Raw genomic sequence first — 18,558 nt, forward strand, 5'->3', positions numbered from 1 at the left:
ATAAATAAGTGGTTTTTGTGATGCATCTGCTATGTAAAATGTATCATTTTTATATTGTTATTGGTCGTTGTTTGCTAAATCCTAGGTGGGTTAACGAAGATGTTAAATACAAGGTAAACACCTCCATATTCTTTGCTCGGGCTTACCTCATACATATCACAGTTCCTGTGTTATTGACTAGGCCTGGGCTGAGTTCTACGAAGTGGCCAAAAAACTTCCACAAGCGACGGAGTGTGTTAGGTTATGCCGTTTGTGCTGATTTTGAGCACCGGGTGTTTGTCCCGCGATGGAAAATCAAAGCGAATGGCATCATGATAAGAGGGCGTTGCTTCTTTCTGCCACTCAAGTAGATGTTCTACTCGAGACACAGCTTCCTCAACGTGAACTGATGTTTTTTCAATGCGAGCAGTTGCGACCATCCGCAATCCTGCATTGAGAAATCTCTCTGGGAGATGGCCTAGTGTTGGATTTTCCACACTTGCGTTCACCAACTTAACATTGGCAAATGCGAGCTGGAAAAAAAACTCCTCTATTCGCGGATCGGAATTTTTCGGAACTCTGCATGCTCCACAGTGTGCGGATAACTGCAAATTCTGCGAACAGAGAGGAGTTCACCGAACAGGCCTAATATTGAGGTCAATCTGAAGAGGGCTTTGGGATTTAATCTCTGATTTAGTGCATCTGAGATCTTCAAATATTTTTCACCCACACAGAACTAAAAACCAGTGGGTCATGCTGTTTTTGCATCTGACTTGAATAAAGATGACTGGGGAATTAAGTGCACGGTGAATGTTTCTAATAATATTGCATCTCTCTTCAAAAATGCCCTTTATTCATGCTTTAACCGCAGATACTCACGGCACAAGTCAGCTGTCCTCCAGTTCTTAGGGGCTCCGCCAGCATGAGAGCACTGCCGGGAGTACTCCGAGAAGGTGTGACACAGGCAGGAGGAACCTTGAGGATCGGTGCACTGGCACATGTCCTTCACACAGGCTTCAATGTAGGCACTGACACCAACAAGTGAGTTGCAGCTTTGGAATGCAGGGCCGGTCAGAATGGCCTCACATTTGCTTTCCTGAAAACAAAGTCCAAGAAGGCATGAAACGTTGGCCGTACTATGCATAGAGAATTAAAACATCAAGGGGCAGATTTATTATTTTTTCACACAACGCAACACATTGCAGTAAGACAAATAGACAGTAAAAAAGGAAGAGGGCAGGTATTTGCCATATCTATCAAGATGTGCTATATTCTTGTCCTCTGGTTGTGCAGGCACAATCTGTACAGCCTGTCGCCAACACAGACACCCATGCTCTATGGTGTAAGGGTGCCTGATTTGCATTGTTTTAGTGCAGAAAGGTACACCTTCCTGCATGAAAACAATCCTTAGATCAATTTCTTTCTTCTAAGTGTTCTGCAGAATACAGCACACTTAGAAAGAGAAAACAACTAGGAGAAATAAAGATATTTCTCCTTGTTACGCCTCGAATTCAGGTGAGATGCCAAAACTTACAAAGTCGGTGCAGTTGTTCTGTGGGGCGGGCTGTGTATCCTCGCACTGTTCTGTTGGGCCATCCATCTTCTGCAGATTTCCAAACTGGGTTTCAGTTATTTGAATACCTGCAGACCAAAGTGTACACCACGTTACATATGACTTTTGTGTTTCTTTACTGTATTATACTCAGAGGATTATGTGATTGTGCAGCTGCAGCAATTTTTGCATAAGTATAGATTTGCCAAATTTGCCACATAATCCATCATCTGCCATATAATCTGCTGTTTTTCACAAAAACAAATTGTAGCTCAAAATGCTCAAACTTTACTAAAGACACAGCAACATATGTTCCTGTGCGGTAGAAGGCCCTTTTCAATGGTTGACTGGTCATCTTTCTTTAGCTTTGCTATGTTTGGGTGTTAAACTGGTACTAATGAGGTGAAACCAGTTCCCCGACAGTGATAACTAGTGTAAAAAATGAAGAAGGAAAAATGAAGTAATACTATTACAAAATGTGTCACACTACGCCACATAATATGCCTTTTTATACTGCATAATTTACTCAAATCTGTCGCATGATTTGGCCCTCCCCTGCCGCATAATTCCAGTTTCCATGATTATACTCCATTTTATGGAACTTGGACAAAAAGAATATCCCTGCACTTGAGAACATTCAATAGTCTTTGGCCTCATTCTGAAGCCCGTCAAGTGATGTGCTATGAAAAGTGTGACCTGCACAAACCCCACGTCAATTAGCATGTGACCCCACTGTTAACGTGAGAAGTGAGCCATTTCATCTATCAGATATCAGTATATTATTTAGGATTCATTCACACTGTTGCCTAAATGGCTTCATAGCGCTGAGTCATGCTCCTTTAGATGGAAAGGAAGCAAGTTAGGTACCCCTGATACATGCTCGGTCTCTGTACAATTGCAATCATTTTCCATGAGTCTGGGCACATTTATTCTCAGAACCCAACCCCATGGCCTGATGGTGGAGCACACAAACTAACAAGCATTGGCAAAGCAAATAACTTTGACCTACACAAGAACTGTAGACTTTGCCAATGTCTTTTGGCCATGTTGCAGAGCAGGGATACTGTGCGGCATGGCTAAAGGTTAAATGGCTAAAGGTTACAAGAAAAGCGCTGTTTCAACGGTGCCAGCAGAATGCTTAAAGAAATTCCCAAGATTTTACTGCTTGCAAAGGTGTATCTGTGCAGTGGTGAGCCACAGCAATTCACCTTCCTCACAGGCTCTAAGGGCAATTCTGGCCTCCAGGAAGTGCCGCTGCGGCTCACGTACACTGCTGCTGCCCTGAGTGCGCTGGGTAGGAATGTGAGTGCCCCTTCTGGGTTGGTACAGGTGCAGATGATTGCCTCTTCCCAGAAGTAACTCGAAGGGGAGTAGGGTGATGGGAGTGGACATAAGCATGGATATACAAGAGGAACATGTGTAGTGGTGAGGACAGAAGCACACCTGCTGACCGTGGTGGGAAGAAACCAATTATATAATATTTACCATTGGACAGAAACTCATTTTCGGAAATTCCATTGTAGTCTCCACAAAGCCCACAGGTTTGGTTGGCGTATTTGTCGTCCAGTTCGAGCTGTATTGAGAGAAAAAAAGAACAATTAATTGGGAGACTTGGCTTTCGGTGCTAGCAGACCAGAGTATTGATGTAGCTTTGGAAAATTGGTGCACTATTTGGTTTTCTTGGCATAATGATTTTTTCCCCCTTCCATGTGACGTTTTTATAAAATCAGCAAATGTTTTCATTGAAGTGTCATTTCCATGGTATACTCTCTTGTTTCGTTCAATACTATCAGAATATTGATTCAGTAAGATAGGTATGTGTAATTAACTGTTTTGTTCCAGCTCGGTGTCGATGTGCCTGTGGCTCAAATGACCAAATTTGTCATTTTTTGGGCCATGCTTGTCTGTAAATTTCCTGCATTTTTCCTTTATGCAGGCTGCTCCTCCTTGCACTGTATAAATGAGTGTGATTCTCAAAGCTGTCTGAGACTGAAAGTTTAACTTACATATGCAAAAAAAACCTCCAGAAATCATGATTTTGTTAGAATTTACATCCTCACGAAGTGCATTTCCAAATTCAGAAGTCTGACTAGAATAAGAAATGTGTACATTCACAAATTTATCTTTCACCCCTTATTTGTAGAAATTCCCAAGTGGGTCTAACGAAAAAAGGAGAGCAGCAACCAGAAACTCATGAGGGGGGGATACTCCCATTTCCTTGCCAGGTAGTTTCCTTCGATTATGCTCAAACTTACTCATTTCAAAAGGCTTCAGGAATTACATTTCCATTCTAGGAATGGGAAAAATACTTCCAAATTTAAAAGTGCTTAATAAGAAAATGCTACTCATGTCAAAAATACTTTTCCAAGTCGAGGGAAGAAAAGGTGTAATGTGAAAATGAAGCTATGAATCAAATTTACACATGCAGAATTTTCCAGCTGGTGGATATTTTGCACTGAAATACGATGGATTAGGAAGTGGCCAGAGTAATTACCAGTGACTAGGATTTGATTCAAGCATCGTATCATCACTTTTTAGCATTCATTTGTGTGTCGCCTTAAGTGGGATGGTTATGCCCAGAAATGGGTACCGTGCACAGTGGCTAAGACCTAGCTAGGGTCGTACCAGCCCTTGTTTGCTTGCATTGCGCTTCAGGAAGAGCATGGCCTGGCAGTTCAGGTTGGACTATCCCCATTGGAGCAGGGTCAAGACTGACTTGATTATGGCTGGGTCCAAATTGAGGTGGCATGGTGTGCAAAACTTCAGTGGATTGAGATGTGGCCCGAATAATTACTGGTGACTGAGATTAATTCAAGCATACCATGCATCACTTTTTAGTATACTTTAGTGTGTCACCCTAAGTGAGACGCGTATCCACACATGGGTCCTGTGCAGTTTGTATCACTGGACTCAAGCTATACCTGGCCGATGCACCCTAATTAGAAAGAAACCGGTCCTTGGTTGCCTGTAATCCGGCTCAGGGAAGCCTTTGCCTGGCAACTCAGACTGGGCTGTTCTCACTGAGCAGGGTCAGGACTGATTTGCACATGGGTGGGTTTAAATTGAGGGTGCATGGTGTGTAAACTAACAATGGGTTGGGATGCAGCCCTGAGTGGTTACCAGTGGCCGAGATTAATTCAGGAATTCCATCCATCACTTGTATGATTTGGTGGATTTTCCTACATGCATGCACTGTATGCATGTGGCCATTCCTAGATGGTGGAAACGCAATCTCAGTAAGCTTCATTTAGTTTCATACATAAAACCATAAAAGCACCACAATAAGAAGACACATTGTATTAAAAGAAAAAATAAATAGCGAAATAAATACATATCGTCATATCCTAAAAACAGTACATAGGATGGCGGTAACACCTTTATGAAATATTATTACAGAGAAATGTAAAACATACAGAAACTCCTTTTAATAGATCACCCACTCATTCTTTTGTTAATAGCCTGCCATAATAACTTGGACACAGCTGAGCAGATTTCAAGAAAGTGCAATTGTAAAAAAGAACGTAGCAGAGGAGGGTTGCATTGTATTAATTCAAACCGTCTCAATATTGGCTTTAAAAGTAATGCAAGGGATACCTCGTAAAATTTGCAGAAAAAAAGTAAAGTGTAATGTGCATTGTTCCCTAACACTGTCAAGCGGGCACCGATGTCTTAAACGGGTAAATACACGCAGTTATCTTGGGATTCTTTGTGAACACCACTCAAGATGGGAATTTGCTCCATATAAAGGAATAGTATCAAGGGTTTTCCAAATTAGGGATTTGTGAACTGGGCCCATGTTTTTATGTACAAATTAATAAGACTTTTCAAGAAATATCCTTAGAATAAGTTACATACCTAATGGGAGCATGAGTAATTTGAATGTTACACTTCTTTCACAGTTGGATAGAACCTGAGCGGCAAGTTATGACTTTATTTATTATACCACGACTGTGTAAGGCCATGACAGACCCGCCAATGCTGTACTTACCAGGAGATTGTCAGCTTCGTTCCACATGACGACCAGGCCTAGCTTGGCACTGACTTTCACATAACTTCCATGTTTCTGAATCTGGATTCCAGACTGGCTGAAAGGTACCAGTATTCTGAAGGACAGAAAATGTTTTGAACTTTGTGTGTCATCTTTAGATAATGGTTTCAATATCAATATTAAATTAGGATATTAAGAAACGAATGCATATTGCTTATACACTCATAACTTCTAAATGGCGATTAGAGGAGAAAAATAACACGGTACCAATTATATCTTTGGGGAGAAAGATGCAACTTTGTCTTCATTGTCACTGCAGAAAACCTCAAGCGTAAAAAATAGAAGTAGTAATATCCTTCTATCCCTATTTAAATGACTCTCCCTGAACTAATGACTCTCTTCTACATATGTGAAGCAGAAATGCCAGCGAAAGCCAACTTCCTAATATGTTCCTTTCTTTTATATGTTGGATCCCACAGGCTGTAGTTCTCATTCTAGCTCTATTTGTAAAACAAATTAACTGAGTGCTGCATGCATGCACCACCAGTGGATGTCTAAAAGGACATCTACCCTGACCACGCCTTCAACCTCAGACACAAAGAAATCTGCAATGCACTTACCACCATTCTCAACATCTCCACAGCTGTATTTCCCAAAGCATGGAAGCATACAAAGGCCAGACCCCTCCTGGAGAAACCCTCGGCCGACCTCAGCAAACTCAAAAAATGCGGACCCATCTCACTCTTCCTGTTTCCCACCCATGTCCTCGAGAAAGCCATCAACCACTGTCTCACCGAATACCTAGAAAGAAAGAACCTACTCAGCGCCTCTCAATCCAGCTTACACACCAAACACAGCACAGAAACTGCCCTGATCGTCACAACCGACAACATCAGATCCCTCCTCGACCAAGATGAAACAGCAGCCTGATCCTCCTCGACTTCTCAGAGGCATTCAACACATACCCCACCACACTCTTGTCAAAGAACTCCATCACATTGGGTGATGCCTTCAAATGGATTGCATCCTTCCTAACAGTACTGAACCAGACAATCCGACCTTCATCTCCGATCCCAAGACCGTTGTCTGCAGGGTCCCTCAAGGATCATTACTCAGCCACACCCTCTTCAACACCTACATGTCCCCGCTGGCCAACATCGTCCTAGCCAACAGACTGAATGTAATCTTAAATGCAGACCAAACCAAACTCATCCTCTCACTGATGGAAGAACCCACCACCAGAGCTACCTGCCGAAATGCCATGATGGGCGTCGCCAACTGGATGAGGACCAACTGTCTGTAGCTCAACACAGGCAAGATGCAAGTGCTGATCCTTGGAAAGAACACCTCACGGTGCAACAACACCTGGTGGCCTGTGGAGCTTGGTTCTGCACCTACCCCAACAGATCATGCCAGCAACCTTGTAATCATCCTGGACAGCAACTTACTATGAAACAACAGGTCAACACAACCTCCTCTATCTGCTTCCACACCTTCCTCATGCTCCAGAAGATCTTCAGATGCATCCCCATAAACACTAGGAAAACAGTAACACAAGCCCTCTTCACCAGCCATAGACTATGGATATGTCCTTTAGACTAGAATCACCAACTAGCTCCTCAACAGACTCCAGACCATAGAGTACGCAGCCGCCAGACTCATCTTCAACTGCCCCAAATCGATCACACCACAACTCAAGAAAATCTACCGGCACCACAGACAGAAGAGATGCCAAGTTCAAGATACTGACCCTCACCTACAAAGCTCCCAACGACCAGGGTCTAGCCTACATCAACAACTGCCTGAACTTCTACCAGCCCAGCAGACAACTGCGCTTCATTTTTCTCACACTTGCTCATGTCCCTTGCATCCGCCTGAGCCATAGCAGAGGTCGTTCATTCTCCTACCTTGCAGCCAAGTCCTGGAACAACCTCCCCCTCCACCTACAAACAGCACCAACACTGGCAGACTTCAGAAAAGGACTCAAGACCCTTCTCTTAGACTAGAGACCATCGAGACCTCAACACCTGGATACCCCCAGGGGGAAATAGCCGTCTCCACAAATACTGATTGATTGATTGATTTATTGACAGCTTTATATTATTGAGCATCAAGGACCCCTGGAAGAAATTTTCGGTTACATACACCACTAACACATTTTCAGTACAGTGCAGAGGGAACAATAATATACCTAATGTTTGCCTGAGGACGCTTAAACTGTGTGACAATAACACTGAGTGTTTGGATAGTAAAGTAATACTAAACTGTAATACAAACAGTAACAGGAAGTGCCACTTGGAAACATGTTGCTTTATTATAAATCTGATCAACAAACTTGTCATATGTTCTAAAATCTCTTGATTGCAATACTGAGGAAGGCTCCTAGAGTGCCTTTAAGTAGTCGTTTATAAGTCATATATTTCATATGTGCCTCTTTAGGGTGGCATGACGAGATAATAAACAGGAAAAAATGTGGATTCTTATGAGAGAGGCATGTAGTCAAGCATGGAGTGGCGTTTCTTCTTCTGAACAGCTCTCACCTATTTATAATATTTGGCTGGGCAACATCCCCACATGCAGCCTTTCCTAGGATCATTCAGATTGCAATGGCGTGGCAAGGGCGTTAATCTACTTAGTAGTGCATAGAAAGGAAAACATGGGCTGACACTGGGGCTTGCTTTAGAAACACTGGTGCATGGTATACTCAGAATATAAATTTCAGGAATGCCAGTTTGATGTAAGTGCTAGTAACAGTACATGTCAGTCATAGTTCTATACTTACGGGTTCCCGTTGAACAAAATGGAGCTCTTAGTAATTTCAATGACTACTCCATCTATCATCATGGTCATGTGACTGATGGTGGTGACGCCATTTTCCACCGTTCTTCGGACCTGGATGTTGAAGTCTTCATAGCTGCTCTTGCAGTGAGAAGAATATACATAGTTGCAGGTGCCTGGGAATTGGAAGACATTTCCATCGAAGGTTTTGAAGTGAAAATTTCCCCAGGTGCTGCACACTTGGCCATTGTGAGCGGTGTTGATCGCTGGAATGGAAATCATGACAATTATTCTGTGATCAGGTCTCCAAGGACTACAAGACTGTGTGGTTAGACATACTTGCTAAGTATTGATACTCAGTTTAACATTGTGCTTCACGTGTTTGTGTGGCTAGAGTTTTATGTTCACTTAGGCATGTGCTACGTTTTTCAGTAGACTCCACTCCAAGTCTTCATATTTGGAGTGTACTTACCTGTCTCCCAATTGGCACTTTGTCATCTTATTCATAAACCAGTTTGCTTCTTCCTCCATATACCTGACAATCATTCAGTTGACTTCCTTTCCTTTACCATAACAAGGCTTTTGTTTGTTTGTATTTCCATACTAACGAATACCCTGCGGAACTTTGAGTGGACTAAGTGCATTTAAGACATCAATCAATTGATTGGACATTTTGCAAAACCTGATCCTATACATTACCTTACATTTTGGCTAATCAATTACTTCAGTTATTGTGTCCAAGGGACAAACAGTAGCAAATGTGCATGTGGCTGTAACGACTCGGAACTGCCTTTGCCACATTTTAAAACCTGATTCTTACGACCCACACAATGCTGGGGTTCATCAGTGTCTGAACTGTGTCAATTGACTTTGATTGTATTTATTGCCACTTACACACCGGGCATGCATTGAAACAGCTAAGTATACAAGGTTTACAGATCTTAAAGCCCATCACCAATTAATTTTGAGAAATACAGTAAATTGGGGTGGCTAAATGTGACCAGATTCCTTGAGAGAGAAAAAGTATGTTTGGCCAATCCAATACTCTACAAACATCATTGCTATTTTATATTCAATGCATATTCCGTAGCAGAGAAAGCTTTAAGTCGCGTTATTCAATTCTGCTCCACTATTGAACGTTAATTGACAGTACATTGTATCATACCTGCAAATTTTCAAGTAGTTGTATTGGCACATTTGTTTTGTATTTCTAATATCTTTGATCAAGAGTTTTTTTGCGCTAACTTGCAATGTTGTCAAATTGCAATGCACTAATTTTTATTCTGTAAATCTTTTTAAAATCATGAGGCTTTACAAAAACCTTGTTGGCATTAGCCTATTCTATCATCAAAACTTCATTTAAGATTCTGAACCCTAATTTTTAATACTTACTTTTCACTACTGGAGTAAGAGATGAGCCCGTTATGATGCTAATTTTCTGAGATGATGATGATGAAGAAGACACTGAGTCATAATCTATAGCAAAAGGAAAATAAAACAGTGCAATTTAGAGAACATATAGAAGATATCTTCAGTAAGTTAAAAGACGGTGGTGCTGATGAGCAGTGACTTTCTGAAGAGTTTTCCCTTAAAACCCAAAGTGGCAGATATACTTTGGCAGACACACTCCTCTGACTGATATCTCCTCTCCTCACAGCAGAAGAAAGCAATCAAATGTCAAGTTTTAGAATTTAGGATTATGACATTCTAACTATCTGGGTATTGGTTTCTTGATATCTTAAGCACAGACCTGAGCAGCATATCCAACCCACAAGCAGATTCGTACCATTGAAACAAAGGTGCTCTAAGTTAAAGGTTTAAATTATCAACTTTTCCCAGATCCAGACCTCATTGAATCGACTCTAGGAGATTTTAAACAAACTGATACATTTTCGATAAAAAGTCATTAGGTTTCTTGATTTTGATCAGTTTCATAATATTATAAAGGAGCCTTAACAAATGTCTCCAAAATATTTTTAGCCCAGAGTAAATTGCATCATTACTTGTAAGAAAGTGTTTATATAGGTTATGGAGCACAGGATTTAAAATCATCTAATCAGATTGAAAAGAAACTTGGGGTACATACCTATTTGTTGCTGCTGAACATTTTCATCCACGCTGACATCGTAAACGACATCATCGACTGTTTCAGAGTTAAATTGTGCAAGGGCTGTAAAGAGAAATAGTATGAACAGATATACATAGATCAGATAGACGGAGCAATTAATATGAACATAAGGTAAATGGAGGAAGGGTAAGAAGAGGAAACATCATTGCAACAATACCTTACAGGTAGGATGCAGGTCAATAAAAATAAATCTACATCATATCTGCTGTCTATCTTTCAAACTGGTCCCATTGTTGTCGAGAGTATACCACATTTGTTTTTTGTGTACTTGTCCTATTTTTACCAAAGAGTGGAACTCATTTGCAGAAACAGCATGCACAAATGCTACACCCTGCCATGCTCCTGCCATCACCTCCCTATCATTAGAGAACAATTTCTAGACAAAATCATTGGGAATATAAAGAATGCGGGTTTACCAGATTGTTATCCTTTTGGGAATAGAAGCCCTCAAAGGCTATCCAGTAATGCATCACCTTCGCCTAGGCACTCTAGCCACCTTCCATAGGGAGAAGGAGATAGGCTGATGCACACAGTGTCAACGTGAACTGGATGAGTGCACATCTTATTTGCTATGCCAGTCACACCACATCGAACATGGAAGTTGCTGTAATTGTAGGCATAGCACAATATTACCACCCTTTTTTCAGCAGTAGGTCTAAGACAGAACTCCAAAATATATATGTATAGGTTATTTGGGCAATTACGGTGCAGCAAAATAAATCACTATCGAACTGATAATCTCAGTCAATAAATATTCTGGGGAAACCTGCATTGTATATGCCCACTATGGAGCATAGCAATGTTCAAGGAAGTAGGTAGAGTTTTCACATAAAATGTGAATATTTGGAAATAAAAAGCACTTCTAGAATGAAAGAAAACACTTAGTAACAAAGTATAAATATGAATATTTGAAAATGAAGAACCACAGAGAAAATGTAAAATCTATAGCATGAACGGAAACCCTCAGAAACAATGAGAATCCATAGATAAGATGATAAGCCACAGAACTGAGGAAAACCCCTTGAATAAAAAAAAGACATCCGTGCATGAATGAAAACCCATTACAATAATGTAGTAAAAAGGATCGTCTGTAAAGGGAAGAGAAATCCTTAGAAGAATTTCTGAACTTAATAAGAATTCATAATACCAAGGAGCATCACTGGATGCAAAGAAAGTCTTTAAAAACAAGGAGGTTCCTAGAGTAAATGTAAATATTTAGAATTAAGGAGAGGCCCTGTATTTAATAGAAACCTGCAGGATATACGATTTACCTTAGATGTATTTAAACCAGTACTAACAAGGTGATTCTCAAGGGTGGAAAAAAAACTTCTTTAAGCAAAGTCAGTCTCTCAAGAGAATGGATTCCTTAAAAGCAATCATTTTCTTTAGAGAGAGGAATAACGCAAAGAAAAAAGTAATTCTTCAGTGAATTATACAACAAGAACCCTAGGTGCTATAAGGAGAGCCCCGTAAATGGCTGCAATCACGTAGAGGTCAAGAGAACCATATGCAAATAAGAACAATTTGCTTCAAGGAGAATCCTAGGGAAAAATAGAGATTTTGTAAGCACAGTAGTGCACTAACTTTAAATATAATAAAAGACAAGGGGAATCTCTAATGTAAATGTAAACCTACAAGAAATTATGAAATAAATAAAGTGAACTATGTTGCTCTAACCACAGAAAATCCATAGAACAAATTAAAACAATTAGAGGCAAGAAGAAATCCTCCTGTGACTGAAAACAAGCAAAGTCCTTAGATTAAGTGGAAAAACCATACAAGAAATATCAATCCCAAGTGAACAAAGACAATTAGGAAACAGGAAAATCCCAAGAAAAGATGAAGGCATGAAGAAAAAGAGTATCTCTATAGTAAATGTGATCCTGTAGAAACTAATGGTTTACAAAGAAAATAAGACTTTAGAATATTAGGAATTCTTAAGGTACAAATAATGTTTTTTTTATTATTATTATAAGCCACGGAGAGAATGAAAACTTTAGAAACAAGGACAATGTCTGGAGTAAATAAAGCTCCTTAGATCAAGTAGACTGCCAACGGTGAAAGAAATTCTCCTAAAACCAGGATGGGAAGAAACCCATCTGAAATAAAGGAAATGCTAGAGTAAATAAGGCCCATTAATTAAAACAAACATCCCGTGAGTAAAAGAAAGCCTTTGTAATAAATGAATGTCTGAGTAACCGACAACCTTTGGAAAAAGTGTGAACTCTTTTAGGAAATAGATAATATTAGAATTTAAAAAATCAGATTTCAAAAGAACACAGTTGGATGTTTGGCGGCTCTCAATTGAATGAAAAAAGGTGTATAAGAGACCCCATATAGAGAATGATGTTCCACAGAAAAAAGGGAACACTGGTAGAGCGAATGAGAATCATTTTGAAAGCCTGGGAAAAAGAATATTATATGAAGTAATTAAATCCATTGCAAACAGGGAGAGTTCTAACTCAAGCTAGACCCTCTAGAAAACTACATATTTCATGAAGTGAAAAGGAACCATATGGGCAGAAGGAGACTCGAAATTGGAAAAAGCTCATGTTTAAAAAGGAGAATTCAATCAGTATATTATTAAAAACGCTTAGTTAATGGAGGGCAGGGGTGCATTATTCCTTACCCTAATCTTTTTCAGGGACACATGCTGCAAAATTAATATTGCAGAATTTGAAGAAAGCCTGCCCTGTTTGTTAATGATGATGACGCTAATTATGGCTATATCACTAAATGATGGCAGACGCTGGAACTTCTATGGCGCTTCTTTCCCGGGAGAATATACCTGTTTAAAAAAAAAAGTAGGTGCTCACTGTAGGTAAAGTCCTGCATGAAACTTTTCTAGAAGGCGCATAAAAACCTTTTGGCATGCAAGGTGACTCAATGTGACCTCACAGAGTAAATTAAAACATTTGGAAACAAGAAGAACTCCAAGATCTCATAAATGGCAAGAGAAGAAGGATGGCGGAACACCTTCAACAACTTAAATATCAATATTGGCCGCCACTTGGTGACCAGGGGCGGCTCTAGGCTCATGGTGGCCCTGGGCAGGGAGCGCAGTTGGGGGCCCCGGAAGAGGGGGTCCGGGCGGGGTGGAGTGCGGAGGCCAGTGAAGAGGGGGGGATCAGGGTGTTTGGAAGTGGAACAGAGCCGGAGGCCGCCAAATCTCTGCCAGGGACCACCACACAAATATGTATCCATCCTCAGAGGATTATTATATTAAGGATTTATATTGGAGTGGTGGCCCCTGGGGTTTGGTGGCCCTGTGCAGGTGCACAGCTTGAACATGCCTAAGGCCGGCCCTGTGGTGACTGATAGATCATTTCACACTATGCTCTTTACTAAAATAAGCTGTATTAATAGATGACTTTGAACAGTCTCTGTTTTTCAAGATGTAGTTAACAACTTAGCTCATGGAAGGACAAAAGCTTAAAGGACTTGGTCTACACAAATATTAGTGGTGTGATGGAGTTCTGCCAAGGAGAATCATGCCATATGAGGTGGGCAACAAGCTGATTTAATGAAGTGTATCACAGAGTAGCCATGCACACCCCATAATGTGATGACTGGTTGCCACAGCAATTGTTCTATATTTCATAAGTTTTTAGGAGCGACAAAGCGCAGGTCATATCCCCAGTCTGAATGATGGGCTCCAGCACCCATTGAGATTGGAATTAAATGTGTGCTTGTTGTTTGCTTTGACGTTCCCGAGAACAGGACTTATTTGGGGCTCATTACAGGCCAGGTTCTGCCATTTACAGGCCTAGGCATGTTCTCTACGACACTGCCTGTGTCATGTATGCTGCCTCACAGACTGTCCGTCCCAGTACTGGGCAGTTAGGTTGGCAGTAGCAAGGTGGGGAGTGAGGTGAATGAAACTGTATGGGCCAAGTTAACATGAGTTAATACTTCAGGAAAGCCCAATTTGTTCGCATATTTTGTGTTTTTATATTTTCGTGGACCCAAGCAGGTGACTTCCAAAGGCACTGTGGCTTAAGGATAGGACACATGTTACTGCGCTAACATTCCCAGGTTTCATTCCAGTTCCCTGTAATGAGTTCACGGTCTATACACAGTGATAATTTGCATATTCAAAGATCTTCCTAGTCAATAACCTAACACGCCGCTGCAGTCGGGAAGTAGCACCTCCTTTCCCAGGTATGTATGGTCCATTAAAACAGAACTAGCAAGGCTGTATTCTTGCAGGAGGAGACTGCAGGACAAAGGGGCCAGCGCAGGAAAGAACAAGGGTGGCACTACATCATGGAAGGGGGACGCTGAGGCCTCAAGAGAACAGGGTTGGAGATGATGAAACGCCACGTGCCGATCAAGGGTAGTCTAGAGTGAAAACTATTCCAAGAATAACCATAGGGGATATGAGAGCGCGCAAACAAGAATGCAGGTGCCGAACCTGAACACAGGGTCGTGTACGGGACTGAAGAGTGCGCTGGGAGGGTGACAGGCTAGGCAAGACGATCGTCTTCTGACGGTCGCGTCACGTGGTGCCCCTCAGCATGCATGCCCAAGGGAGCGCGCTCCGTTGTTGTCACAGTTCAGAACTGAGGCCTCCCTTGGAACTTCCGCTTGCTCTCAGCACGTGGAAAGACCGCCCAGTGACCTGGAGCAGTCTAATGTCACTGGGACTTGTAAATATCTAGAGCCAGGTACTGCCTGTTGAATGCGGACCTCACTCACAAAGGCAAAACGTGCTTAAGTTATATCTCTACATCTACGGTGCGTCTGTGTATGTGATCAATACATCAATTTCTTGAGAAAATAGAGAAAACCTCATGGGTTTCTATCGCTAGCACGATGTCTCTGCCAAGGTAAACGGAGTCAGACTGTCTCTGAAAGCATTGTGAGGAGGGAAACGACTTGACGCCGAGGTCCCAGTGGAATGCCGCACATTCCTCGTGCACCAACAGTCAAAACAGATCGATGATCCTGACAGGAGGCGCCCGGCTCCGGGACAGCATCAGATGCAACTCCCGAACCATTGTTGCCGACTTTTACTAACATGGCGTGGCCTACACGAGAACATGGAGTATACAACAACACTATTTAGAAACGCTGTCGGAGATGTTTAACACGCTCCGGATATTTGGAACCGTTTCTTATTGGCTCATGTGTAAGTCTCAATACTCTGCAGTCTAGTCACTGCAGCCTTTACTAACGAGGCTGGAGGCGATCCGTGGATACCGACTGTAAAAAACAAGAGGTGAGAAGGCGATATTGTGTCGTCGTTATGAAGTGAGACCTGCAGTAAACGCACACTGAAACAATGAAATGAGAAAGGAGAGTTAAGAGATGTAGAAAGATGTATAGAGAGAGGCATATAGAGAGCCTGGGGATGCGGGTGAACTAGAGGTACAGATGAGGGCGCGAGGAGACGCACAGTGTAAGCGTATCACGCTCACATGTAAATGAAAACCTGCAGGTGGAGCGAGAGACACTCGAGGACAGATAAAAAGAAAGGAACAGGAGCGACCCAGAGACGTAACTGTATTCTCCAGGTCGGTCTGGGAAAATACACCTGCCGATCCAGGGCTGCATATTAGGGTAGCCCCAACTATCATTGTGTAAGGTTTTTAGAGAAACAATTAAACTTCATTAGTACAGCAATTAGATTTCGCACACGGGCTGCTAAAACGGCACTGAGTGTGGAAGACGGTAGTGCGTAAAATAACAAGAGAGATACTCGAATAGCAGAGTTCGTGGGGGCATAGTGCATCCTTTTTGAAGGCACGCAGCGCGTGCACAGTTTCAGCAGATAGCTAGCTTTCAAATTCCCAGAGGAGACAGCAGTCGGGAAAAGAGGGTCCGATATCAAAGGGAGAAGCAGCGCTAGCTTCTCGTGCCAGCCCCCATCATCCCAGACACCGCGCTCCTCCTCCCTGTGCTCCGCACACTGGTCCTCGCTCCAATAGCACTCCCTCCCTATCCTCCTTAAGAAGAAGCCCCTCGAACGGTACATATGCCGGACCCTGCTTCCTCAGGGGTGGTGTGGGCAGATACATACATTTACATGGTGTCCTGGAGACTGCAGCATCCTACTTGGTACCGTACCCCGCGCCGTTCACTCAAGAAACATGTCTCACTCAGAGGCGGGCGAGCCAGTAAAGGCACGAGTAGTCTCGAGCCGGGCACATGGCTGAGGCTCACCTCAAGGTGTCTTGGACCATCCTGTCCAAAACGAGACAAGCTTCCAGGCGCTTTTTGCCTGTCATCCAGCTGTAAAGTCACGCGCCAAGAATAAAGACAGCACTAACATTTGATGTAAATCAGAGCAGAGATACCCGTCAGGGGGCTGAATTGCACAGTATGAAACCAGAACACCTGAGATCAAGCCGGGCGACCCTGCTTGATCACACCTTGAGATGCCACGCAGGTGTCTGCTTTCACGGAGTCCCCGCTTGTATACCTTATTCCATATGAGAGCCCCTTCGCGTACATGAGTTCGGGATGTGCGCTGTACAAACCCTCTCCTCTGTTTGATTTGACTATAATGCTTCTCAGCTTATAAACACAATCCAGGTCACCTGTGGTGGTCACAACTGACTTGCCTTTTTTTGTCACTAATGACATTATTGTCAGGGTCTAAGTTCATGTTTAAAAAACATTCACTCTAAATAAATGCTTCTCGGCGCAAGGATGAATCTAAAGTAGTAAAGTCAAACTCTTCCACATGTAAAAGAAATAGTAATTCTTGAATCTTGAAGATAATTTATCATATTTCTACTGTGACGTTTGTCGCACAATTTACATGACAACCCTTTTCAGGGCTTGATTCGTGCACGTGTTCTTAGAGTCAAACCCGATCTTTGGCTTAGCCCTCCCCGTCAACTTGTGATTTCTAGTTTTACAAATCGAGTGGGCTTCACCTTGGTCGACATCCATAAGTCAAACTCGGTTTGCTGATTGGCCAATGGGCTATGAACTTGCAATATGGGAACGCTCTCTGCCACTCTGTTCGCCCATCTATGAGCAGCAAGGAACAGATAGAATAAGAAAACAAAACTCCCTAAAACGGTCATTTTTACAAGTGTTTCCTATGTTTCTGAACCTCCTCCTCACACACATTCCTCTCAGACGAACATGCCTGGCTATCATGGCATCTCCAGTTTCGAAGTTTAGAAACAGTGTTGCATGGGTACGCATTTGAAAGCATCACGTTCAGAGAAACCCATTTGGCCGCAGAGAAATACATCTATTAATGAGCTATGCTGAAAGACCGAACATTATGACTATTTCGAAAATAAAACGCCAAGGAAAACGAGTAAAGTCTTTTCTTTTAGCAAATACAAAATAACTTTCTTTCCAACACTTCAGAGTGAGGGAATGTTGGGAAGTGCCTACCTTTTTGTTGGAAAGAGGCGACGACCAATAGAAGGACCCATACTGGCGTTTGGACCCTCCTGCGCGTGCCCATCTTCCCTGTAGTTCGGCCACGGGGTACCGAACTGGAGTTGGCGAGGAGGAACGATTCACCTGTGCCCGAGTCCAGTCTTTTATACTGTGTGCCAGAAGATCTTGGCTTCCATCCCATATTGCTTCACACAGGTCGTCGGCGGGGTGGGGCCGAGGGCAGCTCATTTTTTCCCTGGTGCAGGTGCACAGGTAAACATAAGATGCTAGTTCCTCCTCCCACTCCCTGGCCGCCTGGGGTAAGTGTGTTTGCAGTCTGGGAGGGTGTCATTTTTTCAAAAAAATGTTCTTTCAGGAATGGAATTCAGGGAGACCAGCAAACGTGGAGCAATCTTTTATTTGTGTCCCCATGACATGTCACACAACTCGGTAACTGGAAAAGAAAACAGGGCGAGTTGATGAATCGCTCTGTGGTTTTTCTGAATACCCTGGTACCCTCTAGTGATGTCAGCACTACTTCCTCTGAGAGGGATAGTTCCTTGTGGGCTAAACGGGGGAACGTTCACACCTACAGTCGGGCCTACTGCAATCCGTTGATTCGGAGACCTTGGATTGGACTTTTAGGTGCCAACGCTAAGCAACTGTCCCTGCTCTTAAAAATTGCAGCGAAGTATCCATCAAGCTTTCTGTTTAGGTTTAGTGAGTTAATAAGTGTAAAGACTTCTAAAGGCTTCTCCATGAACTATACATCTTTGAAGTGGGGAA

General features: G+C 42.4%; 1 protein-coding gene across 1 annotated transcript in view; it reads right to left on the bottom strand.

Annotated features, from left to right (window-relative positions):
* LOC147733206 (mucin-5AC-like) overlaps positions 1-17,903 on the bottom strand; it is a 78,204-nt gene extending 60,301 nt beyond the window's left edge. The window contains exons 1-8 of the mRNA XM_086957738.1: positions 17,785-17,903; positions 10,384-10,467; positions 9,690-9,773; positions 8,302-8,563; positions 5,520-5,634; positions 3,017-3,104; positions 1,514-1,620; positions 859-1,075 (exon numbers count right to left, since the gene is read on the bottom strand). Coding sequence (XP_086813864.1) covers positions 859-1,075; positions 1,514-1,620; positions 3,017-3,104; positions 5,520-5,634; positions 8,302-8,563; positions 9,690-9,773; positions 10,384-10,467; positions 17,785-17,857 — 1,030 coding nt within the window. The 5' untranslated portion in view covers positions 17,858-17,903. The remainder of the gene's footprint in view (positions 1-858; positions 1,076-1,513; positions 1,621-3,016; positions 3,105-5,519; positions 5,635-8,301; positions 8,564-9,689; positions 9,774-10,383; positions 10,468-17,784) is intronic.
* Positions 17,904-18,558: the final 655 nt, after the last annotated feature.

The sequence above is a fragment of the Lissotriton vulgaris genome, chromosome 2_1 (genome assembly GCF_964263255.1).
Source record: "Lissotriton vulgaris chromosome 2_1, aLisVul1.2, whole genome shotgun sequence".
In the NCBI taxonomy this organism is placed as follows: domain Eukaryota; kingdom Metazoa; phylum Chordata; class Amphibia; order Caudata; family Salamandridae; genus Lissotriton; species Lissotriton vulgaris.